The sequence below is a fragment of the Balaenoptera ricei genome, chromosome 13 (assembly GCF_028023285.1).
Source record: "Balaenoptera ricei isolate mBalRic1 chromosome 13, mBalRic1.hap2, whole genome shotgun sequence".
Classification (NCBI taxonomy): domain Eukaryota; kingdom Metazoa; phylum Chordata; class Mammalia; order Artiodactyla; family Balaenopteridae; genus Balaenoptera; species Balaenoptera ricei.
In genome coordinates this window covers 102,970,041-102,988,755 of record NC_082651.1, presented here as the reverse complement: position 1 = coordinate 102,988,755, position 18,715 = coordinate 102,970,041, and the positions used below count along the sequence as shown (strand labels likewise).

General features: G+C 48.6%; 1 protein-coding gene across 2 annotated transcripts; it reads right to left on the bottom strand.

Annotated features, from left to right (window-relative positions):
* Window positions 1-47: 47 nt before the first annotated feature.
* Window positions 48-8,676, bottom strand: ALKAL2 (ALK and LTK ligand 2). Of its 2 annotated transcripts, XM_059942342.1 has the most exons (6): window positions 8,626-8,676; window positions 7,615-7,925; window positions 6,213-6,266; window positions 6,047-6,127; window positions 3,232-3,297; window positions 48-671 (listed from the first exon to the last, which is right to left on the bottom strand). In XM_059942342.1, exons 2-5 carry the CDS (start codon window positions 7,871-7,873, stop codon window positions 3,233-3,235), a joined length of 459 nt encoding a protein of 152 aa, XP_059798325.1. In that variant the 5' UTR covers window positions 7,874-7,925; window positions 8,626-8,676; the 3' UTR covers window positions 48-671; window position 3,232. The 2 variants fall into 2 exon arrangements, with proteins under 2 accessions (XP_059798325.1, XP_059798326.1); XM_059942343.1 differs by lacking the exons at window positions 48-671; window positions 8,626-8,676 and adding an exon at window positions 1,648-2,038 and having other exon boundaries at window positions 7,615-8,039.
* Window positions 8,677-18,715: the final 10,039 nt, after the last annotated feature.

Sequence of the window (18,715 nt, the reverse complement as noted above, 5' to 3'; positions counted from 1 at the left end):
AGTAAAGAGTCGCTTTGAAGACTTCATTATAACAAACACTTCATTTATTACTTGCGTTTTATTTACAGTATTTACATATTGCACAGTATCTGGATACTATTTTACATTTATTATACAAAGGACAAATGAAATTAGCCTGAACATGTACACAGATTTACACTCCAATGTCTCCACAACTGAAGTTCTTTTCTCTCTCTCTCTCTCTTTTTTTTTTTTTAAATTTTTCATGCAATTCCAAATGATACTCTGGGAATTTAATTGTAAAAGTAATAAAATATTAAATAATACCATATGCTATATGAAAATATAGTTTTAGATTCTGCTGATTCTGCTTATGCTTCTAAAGAAATATTTGTGATGTCACCTAATCAGGAAAATGAGATATCTCTCTGCCATTTCACAGCATGACACATCAAATGTGGAGCATTCTCCGGTTTTCTAAAATGACCAGTGGCAAGCGTTACTGTCAGGCACACCCATTTACTGACTCTGTGTCCACAGACGGTGTCAGCACACAAAACTCAAGGTAAAGGAATTATGGAAGAGTCTGTCTGCAAAAATAAAGCTCTGTTCACGGGGTGTGTCCAGAAGGCAGTGGGTTCTGTCCTTTGGTCTCCAAGGCACTTCTCGTGGTTCCTGGGCCGTTGCTCCTGCACGGTGCTCTCTGCTCACTGCGAAACAAACACGTTTGGTTTCAAAGAATGATTCACAGTTGCTTAGTGATTCTGGAAGACCTATACATTAAACTACGTGCAACGTAATGTGTGCCTAGATATGAGGAATTACAGTGTGCGTGTTGCCCTGTGTTCCAAAATGTGTGTCTGCTTTATTCTGGAAAGTAACTCAGTCCTCAGTCATCACGGGCCTGCGGTGCTAAAGGGATGAAAATCATCACAGATGAAGAGAACGCTCGTTAGGATCTGAAGAACAGCGCTCAGTGTCGACGCGTCTGCCGTCAAGTCCTCAGTAGTTCCGTCCACGCTGATTTGGGGCAATCCTGGGCTGCTCAGGTGAGGCTGCATTTTGTAGAATGAGCTGGATACTTGTTACTCAAAACTCCGTTTCTCTGAAAATATTCCAGGGCTCAGACTTCTAACTTACTCGAGCGGCAAGTCCAGGTAATGAAGGGGTGTGTTTGGGAGGCTGTCTTGCTGTGTGGGAGGATGGCTGGGAAGCTACAGCTTCTCTTTGGCTCAGAGGAGATCAGGTCATGAGTTTCAGCAAGAAGGAGCGAAGGGCTCGGGCTCGGGCTCTGCTCTGAGACCACAAGTGTGGCGGGTCCCTGTGCTCGGACCCCTCTAAAGACTTACTTCTTTCACACTTAGCCTTTAAGAAGTTGAGGTTATGGTCTGGAGTAGGAAGAGGAATCTTACTCTGCAGCTTTGTCCTGACATCTTCACGTGTTAGGGCAGCAGAAGAAAGGTATGTGGACACAGCTTAAGCCACGTAAGGAAAACCTACTGCTAACGCAGGGTGTGTGCTCTGCCCTCTGGGATGGCAGGGTACCCAGAAACCCTTGACTGCATCGTCACCAACCAGTGAAGAGTTTGCTACTGCGGTTTAGAACTTCTGGACTTGGAAGAAGTTAATCTTTCAAAATGTTATAAAATTATTTTAGCAGAAATATCTGTATTTTAAACTACCCATTTCTTGGCCAAAGTGAACACGGTTACTGACAGTGGTGACCAGTGTGATGTGGGTCTCCGTGTTGTGTTGGGAAAGCCCTGGTGTGCCCGTCCTGAGACGGTGCAGAGGTAGGCCCATGCTCGGGAGCAGTTCCACGCAGGCGTAGGCTCCTGGGTACCATTACTCTCGACTTTTCGCTCCGGGGAGCTGTCTCTGCAGGAGAGCAGTCTTTGGGGACCCGCTGTGGGGAAGCACGGGGTTAGCGCGCGGGCACAGAGACAGGAAGCCTGTGGCCTGAGCGGTTCTTCTGGTGGATGTGGACGCTGGGCATCTGGTCTCCCCACTTGTAAGTAGATGGCAGTTGTTTTCCAAGGATGTGCCTGGTTCATCTTTGGAAATAGTGATGCTTTAACTATAAAGAAATGCTTAATAAAGACAACATTCTCATCTCCCCGGGCAGGTACTTTGGGAGACTTGCAAGAATCCATTCCTTGCTTTAAAAATAAGAAGTTTTCTGTTGGCCACGTGGGCAGTGGAAGAGAAACTGGACAGCATTCAGATGAGAAGTGAAGGTGGAGGAATTTCTCAGCTTTGGCATTAAAAACTGTGCTTTCACTTCCCCCACATAGAAAGTGTTATACAAGTTTCAGTGAGCTTGTGGAAAATGTGGGATGATACCCTCCACTAGCCACTTGTTTCACTGAACCCCCATTTGCTAGTGGGACTTCTGATGGGAAGAAGCCGCGCTAAGGACGCAGCTCAGGGCAGCACCCACTGCCCGGCTGACCCCGAGCATCTGTGCAGACGTTGTTCAGCACAGCCTTCACCATGGTGGGCACCCCTCCTCCACTTACAGGAGACGAAGGGACAGCCATCTGAGTGCGAGGTAGACCCAGCATCTGGCCGTGCCTCGCACCCAAGACACACAGCTAGTGTCCAGCTGTGAAGTTATGGTTTGTGGCTGAAATCGATGGCGTTTGTCTCAGGAAAATAAAACCTTTCAGCCCATCCCTTGACTCTTGCTGACAGTTAGGGTTTATGTGTTACATGTCAGCCCTCAAGAGGCCAAGGTAAAAAGTTTAGCTCATAAACTCAATGTGTATTTATATTTTTACCATCAGAGGCTTTGAAAAAATAACTTTTTGATAGAAACATTTAAAGAGGATACCTATTCTTAGCTATTCTTTATAAGCGTATTGGTATAATGGTAGAATTCAATGCAAACATTTGCCAGATACGTCGCTAAAATTTACATGGATACGGTTGGTCATATACTTATTTATGAATGTTTGAGTGAAAGCCTAGAAGTGGGTGGGCAGATACACACCATGTCACGCACTGAAGTCAGTAGCCAGTGGGCTGTGTGCAGGTTAATGTGAGCTCGGCCAGCGTGTCCTCCTGTGACAGGTCTCAGTGGCTTCCTGGGGTGTTGTGTGCTTACCGCTGGCCAGTATCTAGAGCTATTTTGAGTGTTCTGTCAGCCTTACTCAGAGTAAGCCTACTTTACCTAAGGAATGACTGTCTCTGAATTCCCATGAAGTTTTCATGTCCCAAATGCATCCAGTCTTTGGTGTGTGGGCCACAGCGACAGGGCTGTCAGCTTACCTTATCCCTCCATGCACGTCGGACTGACAGCCAGCCGGGTAAGAAGCCGGGCGCATCTCTTATAGTCTACAAGGGAAATAAATCACACACCCTCGTCAGCTACCTCAACAACTTAAATGAATAGCATTCATTTTAAACAAGCATAGCAACTGCTAAAGCCATTCATTCCTTTAAATATTCTGAATTCCTTGAAAACAATACATAGACTGTCATCTGCAATCGTGGCTCGAAGTTGTTGACTTAATAATCTATGGTGCCTCGGGGCCTTTAGCATCACGTGACAGAAGTTAAATGGTGTAACTGGGAGGCTGTGGGAAGTGGGGACGCAGAGTCTCCCACGCGGCTGCTCTCTGCCTGTTTTCTTCTCGCAGTAGCTGCTGGGCTCATTAAAACAGCTTTCGTTTTGCTTCCTAGAGTACGGTCTTCCCGTGCCCTGCGTTACTTAACTTTTAGGTCACGTGCAGGCCGAGTCCCCTCTTGAGTTAATCATAACACAAAGCCTTCCGCACAGAAATTCTAAAGGCAGTGGGTCAACAGCCAAGTACCAGAGCAAAAAAAACCTGGCTGGACGATGGAGGGAAGCGAGAGCTGACTTCTGAGCGCAGACTGGTTTTCCTAGGCGTCTCATATGGTTTCCTGTTTCATTAGTCTCACAGGTGCTGCCTCACAGGAGACAGCAATCACGCCCATAAAGGGATTCCTCAATATGAAGTTCACTTCTCAAGAGTCACAAAATCCTCCTTAAAGATGGAAGAATTCATACTCTTAGCTGAAATTCTGAGTGAATGAGTAGATTGACAGCAATAAATATGCACAGCATGTTAGGCAAGCACCTAAAAGTCTTCTAAAAACGCACCCGCTAAATATCTAGAGGACATAATAATTTGGGCTCAAAGGAAAACATCAGCCGACAGCTGGAAGCAAGGTCATCAGGATTCCTGGCTCTTCTGCTCTTCTTCAGATGCGCCATGTTTTTTAGGATGTGGTTTTCCTAAAGAGACCACATTTGGAAGCAGCGGACTGTAGGAGCTCAAAGGAGATACTGGCGTTTGCCATACACCCTGAGATCCTGAGGGCGACCGCGACCCCGCTGGGCCACATGTTCTCCACCCTGATGTCCACCTGGGGTCCCCTTAAGGCGCAGACTTTGCTCAGCAGGTGCGGTGGACTCAGAAGTCCTGCTCTTCCCAGGAGCTCACCCCAGGACCACACCTTGAGTGAGAAGGTCTGTGGCTCCTTCTGTCTAACCGGCCAGGATTCCGGGAACTGGCATATGCAGCCTTGAGCAGCACAGAAGGGGCCAGGTTGTCTCTGCAGCTCTTTATGGGCTGAGAGAGGTGGGACCCAACGAGCAGCCACTTGTTCAGGGCACAGATCTGCTTCCAGGCCCAGGGGCATTTCTGACCGGTCCTGGTCCCACCGCCTCACCTTATGGGTGACTAGGAGCTTGGTGGCGGCCCACTCAGCAAAGGAGGCGGCAATGTGGGTGGCACCTGTGGCGTCTGCGATGGGGCACACGCAGCCTAAGTGCCTTGTCTGTCTCCTTGCCCGTGAATGAAAGGAGTCAAGCAATGACCCTAAGGGTCACTTTCAAATTTAGAATCTATGATCCTGTTATTGTAAAACAAGATTTAATATAAAAATATATACACGTTGAAACAAAATGAGAAGGTTCTCTGACCCCTAGAAGCAGGTTAGTAATTCTCAAACAGAAGGTGATTCCATTTCAGAGGAAGGAAAGAGGGAGGTGAGGTGTCCCAGGTCCACGTGGCCTCGATGAGAGGGTGAGACTGGAGCATGGGGCTGCTGGGACACGGGTGCCGCCCGTTGACTTGTGCCACTGTCCCTGTGACAGCTTCGACCGGGGCCACCTCAGCTCCCTCCTGAAGGCGCTGCCCGTCTTCCTGCCATGTCTGGGGACGTGCGAGACGAGGAGCCCCATGACGTGATGCTGCGGCCTGCACAGAGCGGCTTCCCCTTCATGGAAAGGAGCTTGTTGTTTTGAGCAGGACGGGCAGGTCTGGTCCGCTGCCCCTTGGGACAGTCCTGAAAGCAGCTCCTAAGATACCTGGCTTATTTGTACAACTGCCCTCCTGTGAGCCTTCAATGGAAGGAAAGTTGTGGTCCCTACACACACAAAAAATTGGTGTAGGGCTCTAGCAGATGTCACTCTAGCGAATAAGTTACTTGTCATCATTGTATGTTTTGTGAGGAGCACAGGGAACCACTTTTGGGGGAATGAAGTACATTTGGTTGTGGACAAACCAGGAAGTTACAGCAGAGAGCCAGACAGAAGAGGGCACCTGCATTAGTGATGAAGCCAAGCAGAAGAGCAGGATTTTGAAATAGCAGCAAAATTCCTGGGTGATGGGGTTACAACTACTGGTGGAAACAAAAAGTCTCTGGCCAGGGTGGTGGGGACGGCCCAGGGCCAACCATAGTTACCTTACACCCCTGCAGTAGTCATTTTAGCAACTCATTTGAAACATTTGTTCCACTGTCAGAGTTGAGTGGATACAAGGACAGGCATCAGACCAGAATTCGAGAACGTGCATGGAAGAGTCCAGCCCCTTCCAAGAGCCGATTCATTCCAGTGACTGTAAACCATGTTCCGTTTGGCACTAGCTGCTGCTGCCTGTACTTATCTTCTTAAGTGGTCTACTCACCCCAGCCCCTGACTGCATAGTCAACAGGGAGTAAATATTAGCAAACCCGGGTTACAGAAGGCAGGGGCCTGTTCACCTAGGTGGAGGGGCCTGAAGTCGCGTCTACCCTGTACTGGCATTTCTAAAGCGAGTTGGATGCGGTCACTTACAGGCGGGGATGGTGCAGTCTCGGGTGTTGTGGTAAAGTCTGTGGAAGTGTTTGCTGCACTTTGGGCTGAAATAAAGAGGACCTGGAACGTGGAAGAAGAAACAGATTGTGAGGGCTGCGGGATGCCAGGAGCTGGGGAGCAGCGAAGTAATGCGTGGAAAGCTTACCTGTAAGATGTTTCAGAAACTTGTCTTTCATCCTTAGATCTCGAGGAACAATTTCTGTTTGAGGGAAAGTAAATTAATTATTAAATTGCCGGAAAGAAGCATGTTTTCATGTGATCCGAAGTGAATGTTTAAAGTTACTGGAAATTCTGCCCTGAACACAGCAGCCCCGTGATTGCAGTACGTGACAATGTGAAGACGGGTGATAGGGCACATTTTCCTCAAATCGTATTAACTGCTCTCCAAGCTCCGGTATTAATGCCCAGTCTCCACCACTAGGATAGAGGCAGGGACTGTAAAGTTATAGGAAGAGAAAGGGGTGTGTATGTGTGACAGTTATCTTCCAGTGAATAAACCACTCGTAGACACTTTCATCTTGAAGAGCTTGGGAATCATATTCCACAACCTCTCAGAGTTTAGGAAGAAAACCTGATCTCATACTTCAAACAAAATATTTGCTATAGGTATATATTCTTGTAGGTATATATTTAGAAAAAGGGTTAGTTGCTGTCAAAACCACTTCTTATGAAGGCTGGTGTGAATGCGTGGAAACAGACATTAACCTGGTTGGATGAGATAAAGGTACAGTTCCCAGGGGAAGACTGTACCGGCCCAGCGCCTAGGTAGTGCTGGTAACTAACCTGACTGACGTTCTTTCTGATTTCAGACTTGTTTCTGCTTTTTTTTTTTTTTTACAGTCATCTGGATTCATTTTCACTCACCTGTTCTGCACTAGTAATGCGATGGCACGTGGTCACACTACCACCAATTCTCCTCATCTGAAGAGGGAACATTTCCATAAGAATCTTACTTGCAAGGTTCAGACATCTCCTAAATGTCAGTCTTCATTTACAACTAACTTTAGTCAGTCTATATAAAACTGACCTTATCATATTTGACCTAATTGTGTCATGAAAGCATTAAAAGCTTGCATGCTTTCCTTGGTAATTTCCCAAGGGGCAGCCGCTCTGGGAAGGCTCTGCCATGGGGAGGGGGGGGCGGGGAATGGGAATTTGTGTCTCAGTTGAAACTGCTTTGCTGAAAATATTTCCATTTCCAAAATAACAGACGACAGTTCTATGCTGAAATTACTGACCTAGGTGGCCACTCACACGTCTGAGAAGTGGAGGCGGGATAGTTATGCTATCTGCCAGGCATCATTCATGGAATTCCTACTTCCTTCTCTAAAAAGAATATTTCCCAGTTTTTTTAACAGTCAAAATGTATTTATATTTTAAAAATACGTATGTGTTCTCAAAGACAATTCTATTTGCAAGCAAGTACTAGCTCTTCCAGCGTCTCCCGAGACAGGACAGGCGGACGCGCCGCCAACGCCGCACACACCCGAGAGGCCCTGGGCAGCGGCCCGCTCCGTCTGCACAGCCACGCGGGCGGGGACACTCACCCACTCTCTGCTCCTCCGGGTAAGCCCCGTAGTCCGAGACCGCCCTGCGGCCCAGGCTGTAGTCCTGCCGGCCCGAGAGCTGCAGCCTCTTGGACTCTCCCGAGTGGTACTTCCTGAGCTCCTGGACGATCTCCACGATGAGCTGCAGCAGCGTCTGCCTGTCTGCCGCCTCCCGCGTCTCCGCGAGCCCCCGGCCGGGCCCCGCCGCCCCCAGCACGAGCAGCAGCCCCAGGAGGAGGGGGCGCCCGGGTCCGCGCATCCTGCGCTCGGCCAGGCGGGGCGGATCCGACGCGCGCCCGGAGCTCGGCTCGCTGCAGGGACAGGGGTGCGGGGAGACCCGGACAGCCAGTCGGCGGGGCGAGCGGGGAGGCCGGCAGAGGCCACTCCCCTCGGGCCGCGCGCCCCGGCCCTGCGGACCCAGAGGCCGCCCGCCCGCCCACCCAGGGGAGGGCCGCCCCGCGCCGCCCCGGGCCTCGAGGGCGGGCAGGGGCCCGGCGGCGGGAGGCCGGGCCGCGGTCTCCACGAGGACGCGCCCTCCCCGAGGTGCCACGCGCTGATGCTGAGAGCAGCCTTGGGTGCGCCCGCCCTCCGCGCGCGGGCGACACGGGCCCTGGCCGCCCTGCGCCCGCGTCCCGCCCCCGCCGCCGGCCTCCGAACTTTCCGGGAAATGGCGCATCGGCCGGCGCCCCGCGGCTCAGCGCGGCGCCACAACTTTCCGTCCCCTTTAGACGCCGAGCGGGGCGGCGGCGGCCGCTCGGAGGGTCGGGCCCACACCCATCTCCCTCGGGGAGCGGCCGCGCTCAAGTTTCCAGCAGCGCCTTTGTGTGGCGGTCGCCCCCTCCTCCCGCTGTCCCCGATCCCCCCCGAGGAGCTCCCGCGCCGGGACCCTCGCCCCGGCCGCCCGCTGGGCCAGGCTCTGGAAAACCCTTGGCCCCCGGGGACGGGGCCCGGCCCACACCTGCCCGGCGCCGCCCTCGGGGCCACCTGCGCGCAGGAGCCCGGCCGCGTTACCTGTCCCCGCGCCCCGCAGCCGCGGGCGTCCTCTGGCGTCTGCCCCGGCGTCCGTCCGCGCGCCCCGCTCGCTACTCCATGCCCGGCGGCGCCCGGGCCGGCGGAGCGCACTGGACGCGCGGGGAAGCGGACGCCGTGCCTCGGCAGCTCCGAGCTGGGAGCCCGCGGTTGCCTGCAGTGCGCGCCGGCAGAGTCCGGCCTCGGACCTCGGGGCGCTTCTTATCCCCGCGGCCGCCGACGTCAGGCGGGTCCCCGAGGGCCCGGCGCGGGGCTTTAATTAGAAGCCGCTGAAGTGTTCGTATCCCCGCGCGGATCTTCGTCAGACACCCCCCCGCCCCCCCGCCAACAACTCCTCCCATGTCTCCCTATCCCGTCTGTCTCCCCCTCTCCCCACCCCCTCCATCGCCCCCTCCGCGTCTCCCCCGTCTCCTCCTCCATCTCCCCCATTTCCCCCCTCTCCCCATCCCCCTCCAGCTCCCCTCCTCCCGCCTCCTCGCCTCTCCCATCCCCCCTCCTGCATCCCCGCATCTCCCCCATTTCCTCTCTCCTCCATCTCTACCCGCCCTGTCGGTCTCCCTTACCCTCTTCGCCCTCCCCTTCCCCACCTCCCCCATTTCCCCCTCTCCTGCCTCTTCCCCCTTCATGCCACCTCCCTCCTCCTCCCCTTTGTCCCTCCCCTTCACCCCCCCTTCTCTCCTTCAGTCTATTTCCCTCCGTTCCTGTCACTTGTGACAGGATGAGAAGAAACGCCTTTACCAGGAACTCGGATCTGTTTTTGTCTAAATGTAGATCTTGGGCTATTAAAAAAGGAGCTGCCTGATTGCCTCGACATTTAATAAGTCAACTGGAGTCTGTGCGTTTTGGGGGGATCTGCCGGCGAGGCTGGGGACCACTCTGGGGCCGAGGTCCCAGGCGGGCAGCCCGGAGGGCAGGGGCTGGGTTAGGGCTGGGCACCTCGGGGCACAGCTGCCGGGCAGGACACCGGCAGCACCCCTCCCCCGCCACCACCCCCCCCCCGCCAGCCCGCGGACCCACGCACGAGGACAGCGCTCTGGACCGTCAGCGCCCACCCGCTCCCCGGTTCCTCTCGCTCCCTTTCCCCGGAAACGCCCGCGGGAGCGCTCCCGGGTCACCTCCCTCCAGGCCCGACTCTTTCAGAAAGTTTTGGTTCTTTGGATGTAGGCAGGCACATTTGTGAGAGTTCAGCAATTTATCTCCTTTAATTTTTTTTTTTCTTGTAAAATGTATTATCAATCAATTGCGCACTTTCCCATTTTATTGGCGCTTTCTGGGCAGGAGCTGGACATCCTCCAAGTCGGCGATCTGGCTGAGAAAGGTGTTCTCAGTTCAATACCCGAAAGGGAGCGTGGGGACCAGAATTAAAAGCCTCAGCCATTAGCCGGGCAGCGCACAGCGGGTGGATGGGATGGCCGGCGAGGATGCTGCGGGCGCGGCCCGGGCGGCCTCGACGCCCCCGGCAGGGCCCGCGCCGCGCCTCTGCTTCTCCCTCCCTTCCCTCGGTCTGTTTCCTCAGGAAGACGAGAGAGTTTGGCAGAGTCAGGTGGGGTAAACAGAACAGAGAGGAAAGATACTGAGCTGTGAGCATCTAAGTCCAGCCCCTTCCGCACACGCACCTTTTAAGGGTATGTGTTTAACAGAGATGGTTTGATTTCTCAGTGAGGTCCCCCCCCCCTCCCCAAGCAATATGAGTAAAATGTGAATGTTTCTGTCAAGATATACTCTAGAAACAGTAAAAATTCATATCAAACTGCTCTGAAGCAGATAAAATGAGGTATTTTTCCTTTTTCCCTTTCCCCTTTCTGTGTGTAAATGGAAGTTTAAGCTCCTCTTGGGAGAGCACCGCCTAGCGACGTCTTTCTCCGCCAGCACTCACCAGCATCCCGCAGGCAGCCCGGGTACTGTCTGCGCCGGACTCCTTTCCGGCATAATGGAAGCATGTGACGCTGCTATTGTCAAATATTTCGGTGTGAATCTGTTTTTGGAAAAACATCTTGCTGCAGTGAAAAAAGAAAAGAAATTAGCCCAATCACATATTATTTTAAATTTACAAATAATCTTTCTTTCTAAATAGTATCTTACCATATCAAAAGCTAGATACTTTTTCTAAAAAATACCAGTAAGAACTATCTTCCACTGCCCCACCAACCAAAGAAGTCTTGTTAGTAATCACTATTATCCTTTTTCTTATTTTGCAGTTTTTAACGGGACAGACAAATGGATTCCTTGAAAGACTCCTTCTACCACCCAATTATAGATATGCCAACGCTTCAGCCCAGCTTATTAGATATTTAGATGTATAAACAACAGCGACAAAACTGGTACTTGGTCAGTCTTTAGATTCATGAGATCTGGCATTTGAGGATCAGACAGTTCATGTGTTAGTTCATCCGTTTTTGCAAAGCTCTGTGCTGAAATGACTGTAGGTGCCCTCAGTTTGAGACTTTTTTACAGACTTTTTCAACTTAATAAAAGAGTGCACTGATTTAGAATCTCTACTGAGCTTTTCCATTTGTGGTATTGTCAGAATGAACTTTTTGGAGCTCTCCGATAACCAGAAATATGTGCATCGTGCAGATTGCTAACACACCTGATTGGCTAAGTTAAGTTGTGCTGGTGAAGGCAGAGCGGACTGTAAACCGGTTCACATGGAAATGTGAAGTCGTAGCTGCAAATCGCTTAGACTCTCCGCTATCTTTTGTGCAAAATGGTGGTTGGACTGGATGATTTCTGAAGTCTAAAGCTATATAATTCTATGATTGTTACCAACAAAGTTTAAAAACAGCATAATGCACGTTTCCTACAAAAAGCTGAAGGTAATTCACTGAAATAATCACTGAGTTTCACATCTGTTTTCAGGCAAGAGGAAGTGATATATTCATATTAAGTAATTTAATTCCCTCCTTTAGAAAGTGAACAACTTTCTACTATGAAGTGCCCAAAAAAGATAAATGAGAAAATTACACAACAAACTATATTCTAGCATTACTGGTAAAAAATAACTAATGTTTTATTTTTCTAGATTTGATTTAGTATTTTGAGAAAACTGTGTTGCATCATAGAAAGAAAACTAACCAAAGAGGGAAGAGCTGTGTTTAACTTAGTTTTACTGTAGATCTATGTTGTCAGATGAAAAAGTGTTTGTTTTTTTTTAATTTATAAACACTGTAAAATTCCAATGTTTCAACTACAATCAGTTTTCTCTTTCCCCCCCCAAAAGGAATATATTTTATTTGAGATGACTATTAACTGACTTTAAAGACTTCTAAAGTAGATATATATTAATGAACTATAAGTTTTAAAATGGTAAAGCAATTATACTCCAATAAAGATGTTTAAAAAAATTAAAAAAATAAAACGAATTGTTACATTTGTTCAACCATTATGTTGATCATTTAATAATCTAACTAAACTCTTACTAGAGAGAAAACAATTACCTTTCATAAAGGATAACGTTATGTGCTATAAAGAAATATTGCTTAATGTTTAACTTTTATCAGCTCTGTTATTTTCACTATTAATATGAGGTTAGTACGCTAGGAATGTCCCAGAAACTGTATAAAGCATTTAGGAAGACAAGCTTTCTAACAGGACTGACCTTCTCAGTATAAATGTATCAATAACACATGTAACCCTTTATAAGTAACAACGCTAGCTAGTAGTGTATTCTGGATTAGTGAAATACAGCTTTTACCTAGTTCTTTCCCTCAGATATGAGAGGGAGTATGCTATTCTAAGGATATGTAGCTCATCCACCCCCTTTTCACTCCTCGATACACGCTTTTGGATTTGCAGAACCACGTTGCACGCTGGTCCAGAAACGATAGAGGCCGAAGGCTGTGCACAGGCTGGGGACACGCTGAGCATGACCTGACTCTCGCTCAGATTTTTGCCCCAGGGCCAAGCTGAAGAGGACTCCGCAGAGGCAAAAGGCTTAAAGGGAGCGTGGATCTTACCTTGTTCCTTGGAACTGGTTCAGTTATAAAATCCAACTGGGGAAGATGTCTTGAGGCTTGGTGACACTTATCTGTCCTTTGAGGCTCCAGTCTGGCACCTTTGATGGCAACAGTGAGAGTAAATTGAAATGTACACACCCCGCATCAACACATAAAAAAAAGACCCTCCTATTTGGTAAAAAGCCCATCTCAAATTTATAAACAGTCAGATTTGCCCATGGGAATATCATACTAAGTGTAGTCATGCTGAGGAGCAATACGACATACCCACATCAATATATTTTCTGGATTTTTTTTTTTTTTTTCTGCAGGAGATCAAATATCCTGATCAAAGGAGACACATGTACTGATTGGGGTCATGTAGGCTCTTCCAAATGTGCCAAAAAGGTGCCATATTCCAAAGATATTCCCAAACCAAGTAGTGCTTTTTAGGGTAAGATAACCCCTCTAACAAACAGTCCATACATTTTAGAGGCTTAATGCAATAAAACTTTATTGCTCTCAAGTCCTGCTCTAATATGTGGCGGGGAGTGGTCTCTTCCTGCTGTCACTCAGGCTCTGTCTTTCCTGGGATCCGAAGTCCCCACTGGGTTCTCTGCATCTGGCCCGGGAGAAGTGGTGGAGCACACCGGGAGCCGGGACACGGCACCCCTGCCCAGTTCCCGTGGTCAGCACCCCGCCAAACACCCAGCTTGTCCTCTTGCAAGGGGTGGGTTCAGATCAGTGTGAGGAGGAAGGGCAGGCTCTCTTCAGAAAACTAATACATGTTATGCTTTCTTTCCCTTAAGCAATTCAGGAAGAAACAACTCCTAACCCCTGGCCAAGGGTCTGGGGCCCTGGCCCCCCTTGTGGACGGCGGGACGGGGGGAGTGTGTGCCGGCAACCAGCTCTGTGCAGCCAAGTGCCAGGCTCGGGGCAGACAGGCAGGACTGCGACGCCCGCTGGCCTCCCTGAAGGGAGCCCCAGTCTCAAGATCTGTGCTTCGGCCATGCGGAGCTGTTCACAAATTCTTGCCCCCTGGACCTTCACCCAAACTGCTCTTTTTGTCCAGAACCACATCCTTCTACTCCTTGCTTTCACTGAATAACTCATCCTTACTCCCAACTCAGACACCAGATCCTCTGGGAACACCCTGCCCCCACCTCCCTGAGGCTTGCATCCTTGCTTCTTCCTATCACGGCACCAACCTCACTCGCTCCATTTAGTTTCCGAGATATCCTGCATTACTTTTCTGTATCTTCCATTAGACGATCATATTTTTGCAGCCAGGAGCTATTTTATATCGCCAGTGCTTAGTATCATGCAGGGAACATTGTGCACGCAAAGTAAAATTTTTGAAAAGACAAATAAAGATATTATTTTATGTATTTTTTCTGACAGATGCTCATAAAACATCACTTAAATACTTAGGCACCTATTCTATGAAAACCAGTGTTGTAGAATTACAAAGACGACTTGAACATGGACCATCTCTTTAGAAAGTATCTGATCATACGGTAAAGTCATGACCAACATACTGTTAATAAGAAAAGATGATATCCAGTTGAAGCTGTCTCATAAGACTTTGTAGGCAAAGTGATATTTGAAACGCTCTTGAATGATGGGGGGTGGTCTTGTTGGGGTGAGAGATGTGCATATGCAAGTCCAAGGTGGGAGCACAGAGCCATGGGAGTCTGGACCGTAAGAAAGTAGGTGAGAGCAGCTCTGCTGACCAAAGAGCCAAGGAGGGTGGAGGAGAACATGGGCTCAGGTCTGATTTCCACTCCCCAGTGTGTGAACCTGGGTGAGATTCCCCTTTGAACCCCATTTCTTCATGTCTAAAAGGGACATGACAAGAATCTGTTACTGCAGGAGTTTTGTGAGGATTAAAACAAGATAATGTATGTTAACCTTTTAGTACAGTGTCTAAAATTTTTTTTAAAAACTGATAAAAAATGTCTAAGTCTTTCCTAGCGTGTACTGTCCTAAAAGTCTTTTTTTCTATATTTCATCATTTCTTACAATATGCCGTGAAAGAGAGCATCATCGAAATCCTACAGAGTGTCTGGGGCAGCAGCATTTTGTGACTTGTTCACAGCTGCATGGAAAATCTATAGTTAGAAAGTGGACTGAAATATCCTGAAGTATTAACTGTCCATGTGACCAGCCAGCACTCAGACCACTGGGTGAGGGCTACTGCTGAATCCGAGGCAGCACACAATCCGCTCCTAAGTGAAGGTGATAGACATGTACGTTTGGCTAAGGATACGAATTGTTAAGAATGATCTATTTTTTGCTCACCTGACCCTTACTTATAATCATGGGGACATTTGAACATGGCAGTACTGCTTTCTCTAATATTTTTACCACTTTTATAATGCAATCCATTAGACAAAGAGGATTTGGTATACTCAGTACCCATCACATACAGGCTGATTCCTGGTCCTGATAGAACTCAGTTTCAGTGACATCAAACAGAAACAGTTCTATACTTCTGCCAGGGAAGGGTGAGTTCATGCAGAGAAACTTGAACTCACACATTCAGCTGCGGCTGTTGTGAGTCGGTAGATGCGCAGGACGCACAGGTGAGGATTTCTGCCTCTAAGACTCGGTGTTTGTTGGGGCGACGAGCATGTCAGTTAGTGAGACCAGGGCGGATGGAGTGCATGTGTCGGGCTGGAGCCAGGTGGTCTATGGAGGGAGGGGGATAAGGAGGGAGAGGGTATCTCAGTGTAAAAGATCATCACGTATATGGAACATCTGAGGAGTTCCTCTCTGGAGCAGAGCGTAAGGGAGAAACGAGAAGAGAAGAGGCCATTCTGAGTTCTGTGGACTCTCTCCTGTGATCTGTAATAAGTGACCATGGGTGCTCAGATTTGTATTTTACGTAGATAGCTCTGGAGGTGGATGTGGAGAATGGGCCCAGAGGGTTTGCCAGCGGCAGATGGACCAGTGAGGGGGCCTAAAATTCACTGCCTCACTCCCCCCTCCCTCCAGGCAGCTGCCGTCCTTCCACGGAGCCGTGGACCTTCTGTGTGCGTCAAGCGCTGCACCAGGTCCCTGCCCAGTGACGTTCTCACGCCAGCTAATAGAGGACTGAATAAAAACTAGCAAGTTACAAAGAATGCAGAAGAAGGGAAGAAAGAATTGCTGAGAGAGTGATGGGATGACAAGGGGTAGAGGGGAACCTACATTTCACTAGGTGGCTGGAGAAGTCTTCTCCGAAGAGGTGTCATTTGAACTGAAATCTAAAGAACGGAAGCAGCCATTTTGCAGTAATAGTGAAAAAACGAAGAAGCCCAGAGAGAGGGCATGGAGATGAGGTTGGAGAGGAGAGAAAGTTGCCACTGCCTGAGAGAACTGTCTCTTTTTCTTGAATGTTTCACCCTGAGATCAGCATTCCCAGTGAGGCAAGGTTCCATGTGTGCATTTAAAAATACAGTGAAAAGAGCAAACGTAAACTTTAACTTCCATAAGGTAATTCATCCGTCCATTCAGCAAATACTGGTCTTGCGCCCACCACGTGCCGACATAGTTCTCGGCAGATTTAGGAATACCGACCACAGCGTGCAAAGTAAGTTCTCATTACTTGGCTTAAGAGGTAATGTTAGGTGGGAGGGAGGGAGACGCAGAGGGAAGAGATATGGGAACATATGTATATGTATAGCTGATTCACTTTGTTATACAGCAGAAACTAACACACCATTGTAAAGCAATTATACTCCAATAAAGATGTTAAAAAAAAAAAAGAGGTAATGTTAGATTACTTAGAAAAAATAGGCAAAATAAAACAAATGCAAAACAAAAGTTTAAATCAAAGCCTTCTCCTGCCTTTACCCTCCTCTGTGTGGGGCAGAGGATACGGCCGCACACCTGACCACTTTGTGCTGCTGGGCCTGTGGACGCAGCTCACCTCCGAGGCGAGCCTGTGGCCGAGGACCTGTGCGCAGGTGGACGGCACTGGGTGTGGCCCGGTCCACCTGTGCGCCAGGTGCAGAGCTTTGCACCGAGAGCACAAAACTGGAACCCCTGAGAAGGACTCCAGATCCTTCCGGCTCCGCGTTCTGGGGAACCGTTGGGAAGGCTCGGAGATGCCAAACTCAGGTTGTCCTCTGACATCCTGATTTTGCTGTGTCATCCCTGAGGTTGTTTATAAATGTTGGAGTGATTCCTCACAGATGCCTTTGGACACGTTTATGTCTGTAGTTTATGCCGCATTTTGTGGCAGTGAGTTCCATAAGTTTGCTTTTCATTAAAATACTTTCTTTAGTTTGACATAAGCGTGATTCCGAGACGCCCAAACGTGCCTGTCTTTGTCCTCTTCTGCTGGAATCTAGCGCGAGGCACCGCGGGGCGGCTTTGGAGTCACAGGACATCAGGCAGGCAGCGGAGCTGCTCTCACTCTGGCACAGTCGCTGAGGCCAAGGCTAGTCCCTTAAATTCTTGGCTCTTAATCCGTCATCTGCAAATCTTTTTAGACAAAGGATACGGACGTGTCTGTAACTAAGCAGGAGGCCGTATTGGGTTTTCACACGATTCGTGATTCGGTTGCCTTTGACCAAATACTCACCTGGCCTCTGTCCTTTCTGAATCCTACTTTTGTCCTTATATGACAATGTTTTTTGTTGTCTGTCTGAGAACCTGTCATAGTGGAGTGGCCACGACAACTTTGTCAAAGCATCGTCACTGCACCTGCCACCCTCCTGCTGACTATGGTGTCGGACCGAGTTTAGCTGTCACCTCTGCCCCCTAAGTGCGCGGGTCCCCCTCTCTCAGGACCCAGGCTCTGCTGCTGAGTAGCTAAAATTGATGATTTGCATCAGGCACACTTCGGCTTACTTTCCCTCTGTATCTGTTCAAATAGAAATTCACTATTTTTTCTTCACAGTTTTGAGTGGATATTGGTGGATATTTCTTGAACGGCTTAGTACTTTACAATCCATCGTACTCATGTCACTGGCGGACTTCACGTTTACTCTTCCATTGCTGGCAGCACATGGATTCAGAATTTTTGTAACCCGTGTGCTGGTCCCACTTAGCCTACACTCGCATATCCAGAAAAGATCCATTTTATTCCTATCTTTTTTCCTCTATCTATAAACGAATGACCACAGTCATGTAATTATTATGCCCTATTATGGATCCTTTTCAGAGGCTTTAAAGACCTGAAGAGGCTGAGATCTCCTGGTTTCGTTCTCACCTCCTCGACGCCGAGTCCTTACCTGGCGTGATACCCCTTCCCCGTTGTCCTGCCTCTTCTTTACTCCTGGGCATTACTGAAAAGCTGCATGTTTCAGGTATGAGTCCTGCTAATGTATCATATGGTTTTATTTCATAGGTAACCATTCTGCATATTTACAAAAACACACATTAAAAATGAGCAAAGTAGGAACAATGAGCCTATTCTAACAGTGTTACGGCAGAAATGTGAACAATATCTTGTACAATGGGGTTTAAGTCAATGGCAATGGGGGATTGTTTTCTCCCCACACGGTGGGAGCATTTGAGTCTGAGAAAAGACAGCACCTTTAAATGTGGCACTTCGTTTTAATATCGTATTGCATTTATTTTATAAAGTAGTAGCTGGACATAAATAGCAGAAAGTAAATCCAGTTTGCATTATTCAGAATCTTGGTTACCAGACTTTCTTCAGGCAGGCCCTGACTAAATGTCATCAATAACCGTGGCATTAATGAGGATGTAACCAGTCTCATGGAGATCTGTGTCGGAACAACCTGGAATTGATTGGTGTAATTTTAAAAGCAATCCTAGTTGAAGTGATAGCAATAAACAGTTTTCAAGGGACTTTTTTTGCTGAAATTAATTGAGGTCCTATTTAAAGTGGTTGATGGTGCTTCTTACTTCCTGACTGTGCTCTTAGTCAAATCTTTTTTTTTTTTTTTTTTTTTTTTAAGGAACCATTTTGAGGTATGTCAGAGCACACGGTTCTTTTTTTTTTTTTTAATTTTATTTATTTATGGCTGTGTCGGGTCTTCGTTTCTGTGCTAGGGCTTTCTCTAGTTGTGGCAAGCGGGGGCCACTCTTCATCGCGGTGCGCGGGCCTCTCACTATCGCGGCCTCTCTTGTTTCGGAGCACAGGCTCCAGACGCGCAGGCTCAGTAGTTGTGGCTCACGGG

Bases quoted from the DNA above. Each gene is read 5' to 3' on its own strand.
- ALKAL2 (XM_059942342.1), bottom strand. From the start codon at position 7,873: ATGCGCGGACCCGGGCGCCCCCTCCTCCTGGGGCTGCTGCTCGTGCTG. The intron at 6,128-6,212 runs GTAAGCTTTCCA...TCCACGTTCCAG, and splicing joins GTTTCTGAAACATCTTACAG to GTCCTCTTTATTTCAGCCCA. The intron at 3,298-6,046 runs GTAAGTGACCGC...TTTCCCTTGTAG, and splicing joins AGACTGCACCATCCCCGCCT to ACTATAAGAGATGCGCCCGG.